Source organism: Micropterus dolomieu, linkage group LG22 (genome assembly GCF_021292245.1).
Source record: "Micropterus dolomieu isolate WLL.071019.BEF.003 ecotype Adirondacks linkage group LG22, ASM2129224v1, whole genome shotgun sequence".
NCBI lineage: Eukaryota > Metazoa > Chordata > Actinopteri > Centrarchiformes > Centrarchidae > Micropterus > Micropterus dolomieu.
Window position 1 is genome coordinate 32,389,152 of NC_060171.1, and position 6,607 is coordinate 32,395,758.

At 42.7% G+C, this 6,607-nt stretch overlaps 1 protein-coding gene across 3 annotated transcripts in view; it reads left to right on the forward strand.

The window, feature by feature from the left end:
• Nucleotides 1-6,607, forward strand: part of wwp2 (WW domain containing E3 ubiquitin protein ligase 2) — a 60,392-nt gene that overhangs the window by 31,718 nt on the left and 22,067 nt on the right. For all 3 annotated transcript variants that reach the window (XM_046037401.1, XM_046037403.1, XM_046037402.1), the window contains exon 10: nt 4,572-4,746. In XM_046037401.1, the coding sequence (XP_045893357.1) occupies nt 4,572-4,746 (175 nt within the window). The remainder of the gene's footprint in view (nt 1-4,571; nt 4,747-6,607) is intronic.

Consider the following 6,607-nt stretch of genomic DNA (forward strand, 5'->3'; position numbering starts at 1 on the left):
TCTCATTTGCTCTGACATGCACTGTGAGCTGTAAGGTCTTATATAGACAGGTGTGTGGCTTTCCTAATCAAGTCCAATCAGTATAATCAAACACAGCTGGACTCAAATGAAGGTGTAGAACCATCTCAAGGATGATCAGAAGAAATGTACAGCAAAGGTTCTGAATACTTATGACCATGTGATGTTTTTCTTTTTTAATAAATTTGCAAATCATCTGTTTTTTTTCTGTCAAGATGGGGTGCTGAGTGTACATTAATGAGAAAAAAAAATAACTTTTTTGATTTTTGGAAAATGGCTGCAATGAAACAGAGTGAAAAATTTAAAGGGGTCTGAATACTTTCCGTACCTGTATGGTACTAACACTTTGTCTGCCAATTTACAGAGAAATGCATTAAAACTAATGGGGAGGAAGTTTATCAAGCAGCAGGACAATGACCCAAAGCACACTGCCAACAAAACAAAGGACTGCATCAGGGGAAAAAGTGGAAGGTTTTAGACTGACCAAGTCAATCATCTGACCTTAACCCAATAGAGCTGCATTTCACCTCCTTAAGAGGAGACTGAAGGGAGAAACACCCCGAAACAAACAAGAACTGAAAGAAGCTGCAGTAAAAACCTGGAATAGCATCACAAATGAAGAATGCAACAGTTTGGTGATGTCGATGGGTCGCAGGCTTGAGGCAGTTATTACAAGCAAGGGTTATGCACTAAATATTAAATGTTATTTACTTTAAGATTATTTGTTCCATTACTCTTGCTCACCTAAGAATGCTGTGGTCTAATGCAGACGGTGGTATGTCCTGAGTTATTTAACACATGTAGATGTGAATACCAGGAAATGAGAGCTGAAATTTTGGTGAAATTTTTCTTATTGTCAACACAAATAAGGAATTGACCCAAACCAACAATAGATTAATTCAACTTGTCGTATTATTCCTCTGTGCCATAGAGCTCCATTGTTTTTTTTGTCCCAAAAAAACCCCATCAGTCATCCACACTGTTGCACTGGCTGACACGTTCCTCCATTACCAATAACTTACACTGTTGTTTATTTTGACTCAATCCCACATACACTGCCCTGCTGCTGAAAAAAGTTCCAGCAAATACAATTTTCCTCCTGTTTGAGTAACTTTAGAGGGTCCAGCTGTTGCCAGCGCAACAGTACGACATAGTAAAAGCTGCTCTTTACCTCGGTTACGTGTTGGAGATTTGTTGGTGGTCACAAACCTCAGTAACAGCCTGTCGTCTGCAGCTTTTCATCTAACGGCTCACTGTGGCTGTTCCATCTTGTTCAGTTTCTTCCCTGCAATATTTAAAACTCATCCACGGACAAAAAGTGCTGAAATTGTTCATACCTTATTGTGTAGACTAACTTTAGTGTACAATTGTACCGCTGATCTCAGTGACAGTTACCTGTGGCTGCTTCGCAATGAAAAGTACCCTGTGGTTCGCCGGTTGAACCTTTTTAATCTGAAGCAGCGGTAGAAGGAAACATTTGGTTTGCATTATCAAGATACGGCTTAAGGAGAGATGTCAGTAAACAGTAAACACTAACCGTTGAGTACTTGTATGCATTGTTCCCTGTGTATCCCTTGAATGTGGGGGTACACAGGTAAGCCGCTGACTTTGTAGCATGTCATGTCCCATCTCTCTGTCACATCATCTCTCTATTGTCAACTTTGTAACACATTGATTGCCCCAAAAATACTCAATGAATGGGCTTTGATATTGAAAATCTGCTCTGCTGCAGTATAACTGTAGATTAAAATGTATTCACCCATAGAAAGTTGACGGAGCAGGTATACTCTCACCATAATACCCTACCCTCACGTACTGTAGTTAATATTTCATGCAGCTCCCCTGCACACTGACTACACAATGAATGAGTGTGTGAGTTTGCATTAATAGCTTCGCTGCAACAAAAGTGGGTCTGTTTAGAGGTCTTGGACCACTGGGAGGACCCAGCAAACTAAAAGTCGGTAGCTTCACAGCCATTCTGATTAAGCTGCAAGTGGGTGGAGGAGAATGTAGAACCAGTGGTGTAGTCTAGTTTTTTGTAGCGAGGATACTGTGATTTTTCCCTCCCAGCCTCATACTCCCCCGTCCCAGAGCGAAGTCCCATAAGCACCACTACACTCACTAATACATACAGTATGCATGTACATGTAATAGAGAACATTCTGAAGGACTGCTTAGGCTGTGTGTTATCAACACTGCAGAGACTTTAACAGCCAGTGACGGTTACAGGTGGGCAAGGGCGTCACTTTGTGTTGAAAAGTGGTGGGGACATTTTAGGGCTCAGATTAGAGTTGAGACGTGACAATCCAGAATATTGGGCTCACGAGATCAAGGCTAGAAGATGTTTTAATGCTATTTAAAGAAATATTCATTGATGAAAATATACGACTGGGGGGTCTAGGGTCCTCCCCCAGAAGATTTTGAGCATTAAACACTTAATTTCCTGTATTCTGGAGACATTTTCTGCACCAATTTATGGTGGTAATTCAGGTGGCAGATGACAATTCAGAATATAAAAATATAATGCAGTAATCCGTAAATTGTTTTTTTCCATCCATCCATTGTCAACCACTTATCCTGCGTACAGGGTCGCGGGGGGCTGGAGCTAATCCCAGCTGACATCGGGCGAAAGGCGGGGTACAGGACAGGTCGCCAGTCCATCAAAGGGCCAAATTGTTTTTTTAGCTTATGTAATTTTTGGGGATAATGCAGATCTGTTTTTCTATATTTATATTGCATTGCATGTTTTCTTATTGCGTAGCTCCAGTTAGGAGGCAATTTTCAATGCACATTTAAGAGTGTAAGTTGCAACTATTATTAACAATAATGGAAAGCTGAGGCTCCGTATCAGTAATAACAATGAACATAGGCACATGTGCAGTTCTGTCACCAACACTCATTCACTACAGAATATTCTGAAGAGTGAGGACACAAAAAGTGGTCCACATCATCTCAAGCACACTTATCTTCCAAAACCGTTGTCAAACAAGCATCCAGGAATTGCTGCTTCTACCGCACACACACACACACACACACACACACAGTATCCCGCATTCATTGATCCACTACATTAACATTAGTTATGTTAACTAGTAATAGATGCAACTTCCATTAATGATAACGTATATGCTACTTTCACTCACCAGGTAACGTTAAGATAGCATCAGCCTCATCTGGCTCATTTCCTGTAGTTTCAGTAACCTTAATGTTCGTGTCATCTGTCATCATCACGCTCTATGTAGAAACCTAAATCATAGCGCTTTGAGAAGTGCGTTCCAAACAGGAAGCAGGTCAGGGAGTACAGAATATCTAAGATGTTAACCGTAAAATCAGTTCTGCTCTACTTCTCGGCAGTGAACTTTAATCAGCTTGTCTCACACAGTTATTGCAGTAGCTGGTGTTTTTCATCCTGACTACAGTGGAAACCAGACTGTTGGCCCATACAGTGTTAGAAAAACACTGAACAAACCAGAGATGAAGGAGGTCACAGAGATACAGTCCTCTTCTAGTCAAACGTTAAAAACATCATGGAGTCTTAACATTAGGGCTACATGGAAGCGCTGCCACGGTGCACATGAGTATTATTCCTTTTTGTGTGTGTGCATGCTTCTCAAGCCTGTTGGTATCTACGCTGTGTGCTTTTGTTAGCATACGGAAGTCGATGCTGTTTTCTCTTCCAAATTCTGCAGCGCTGAAGTCAGCGATATGAGAATAGCAGCAGAGCAGCAGTCAGTCCTGCCAGGCCCAGGGAACTGGTCTGTGCGTGTGGAGCCATGTTTGTGTGTGTTTCTTTGGACTGTCTATATCTCAGTCCATGTCCAGACCCCCCATCTCAGGGGAAGCACAGGATATACATAGACCTGAGTAATGCGACTGGCAGGCACTGGCACACAAACACACCCCACAGCACATGGTTAGTGTCACTCAGAAACCTGGCGTCTCCCATTGTTTTCCCCCATCGTCGTAATGGAGGGCTGGCATTGTCTTTAAAGTGAAAACGCTGTTTGACGTCTGAGGGTGAGCTAAACCAGTCATAACACCGCAAAAACTAGGGAGGCCATGTGAATATCCGCCTTTTTTCCCGTTCTCTGGAACGGTGATTTTCAGGAGATATAGTCTGTGAGGCACTGATCCTGTGCAAATGGCTACTGGTTACATTTAAAGTTTTGGTATCTGTTTTATTCTGCTCACCTCAGTAATCCACAACTTTAATAAATATGTTGTGTGATTTAACAATCTTCGCAGCACAATCTATCATTTCCTCTTCCCTGTCTTTCCTGATGCATCCCTAGCTTCTTTACATCTTTACTCTTTATCCCCTCTTCATTCCCTTGTCCCCCTTCTTTCCCCTGTCCTTCTTCCTCCCTCCCATTCTCTGCTCCCCCCTGTTACCGTTTTCTTTCCTTTGTTTAATTTTTCCTCGTCCTTCTATAAATCAGTGTTGTTACTATTAGCAGCGCAGCTTTTTGGTACAACCACCCACTCTCTGCTTAGTAAAGATGTTGTTGAAAGCCACATCCCGTCTCGTCCCCTCTCTGCCCCCCCCCCTCCAGATGGGAGAAGCGAGTGGACCAGCGGGGCAGATACTACTACGTGGACCACAACACCAGAACCACCACATGGCAGAGGCCTACGGCCGAGTCCGTGCGCAACTACCAGCAGTGGCAGAGCCAGCGCAGCCAGCTGCAGGGCGCCATGCACCAGTTCAGCCAGCGCTTCCTCTACCAGGTACCCCAGGCCTGCACTGGCCAAGTTTACATGCACACAGTATGCTTATATAAAGCTCACTTAGGCAAAGGTCTCAAGGGATCAGTTCTTTGATTTTCAATAGGTTTGTCCTATTGAAAATCAAAGAAATTCTTTCTGTCAATATCTGTGTATCAACCCGACTGGAAAAAAAACACAATCACTGGATCCACATTTTCCTACTACAGTCACAACTAAGCAGAATCTTCCTTGGTCACTTATGAGTCGTACTGAATGTAGACTCTGTGTTTCTACTACAGTGAGGAGTGAGCACCTCTGCCATTCAGCCTTTTAGTGAAATTAGTTCTTGAGACCGCAATCCTGTTAGTAATAAAGTAATTTACCTTGTTCTTGTTATTTGTTTTTTATCCTTTTGGATTTGTGTTGGGTAAAATTAAAGCTACACTGTAGCAGAATACATATTCCCTTCCAGGTAAATTGATATCTTATATTTTCCAAGATGCTCATAATTTAGTATTTTCCAATATTGTTACGTCTTACTGGTTGTTGGAGGTAAAATCCTGCGGCGTCACACATTACTGCTGGGTTTAGAGTTTTTCTGCTTCAACTCACCTCGTGAGATTTAGAAACACAGGGAAATATTTTTCATGAAAATGTCACATAATAAATCTGTGTTTAGATCTGCACGTCATCCCCACACATGCAAACAGGATCAGTACATGTTCTGAGTAAGATCGGCCCTGTATGTGACACAGTGCGGTTTACTTGTTGGCTAACTGTCAGAAGACGCTGGCTATAGGGGGGATTAAGGATGTTATTTGAGACTTGTTTGAGGGTTTTTCCAGTGGAGTCAGTCGAGGTTCGGCAATGTCTCTGACAGTCGGCGTCCTCTCAGTGAAGCAGCCAAGGTCATACTGCAGCCAGACAGTAAAGACTTATGGGACTAAAACAACAGAGCTTTCTCAATGGACCATTAGTAAAACCAGCCTTAAAACTTATATAGGCTTCTATAAAAAACACCCCACCCTGCCCTCTGTGTGTGTGCTTATGTGCTAGTGTTAGATTATTTTTGAAATTTGTGTGTGCATTTGTCTCAGTCAATACAATAAAGTTTCTTTCTGTGTGTTCACTGTGGCTGTTTGTGTGTGTGTGTTCCTGTTCTTGAGTCTTGTTATGCATTTTTACTCTTTGAAATAACCTTCAGCTGTTTCACTGCATCCATCCGTCCAACCCTCTCATCATCCGTCTATCCTTTTAGCCATACACCGTCATTGATTCATGCCCCCTCCCTTTTTGTAACCCATTTTCCCACACATTTACACTCTCACACCCAAATGTTCCTCCTCATTTTACTCTCTCAATCCCCCCATCATACTGTACGTCTGTCTGCCTGTGGTCAGTGTTGACAAACAAAAATACAGTTCTCCGCAGTGTCAGGATTAATTGAGGTTTTCATTTCACCAAAGGTGACATCGCACACGCTCTGTCCACGTTAAGGTTTCGGTGTGGGCTGGAAACTTTGCCTCCTTCCTTCGTCCTGCTCTGCCCTTGTTCCCCTCCTCCTCTCCTCCCTTAGCCTTGTGTGAGAAAAGCCAATAGGCAGGTCTACCCTCCTTGCTGATAGTACACTGCGCTGTCTTGGAATGTCCTCACTGCTGATAGCACCAACTATTTATGGCCCCAGTGTGTGTGTGAACAAGGAAACACACACGCACACACACACACACACACACACACAAAAGAGCTCATAGTTTAACTGTGAACACAACCACATGTTCTTCTGCCCCACTGACACTCACTGTGTGTGGACACACTGTAAAAAGTGCCCAAAAAAATTACTACAAAACTTCTCTGGAATAATCATTTCTATATATATATATAT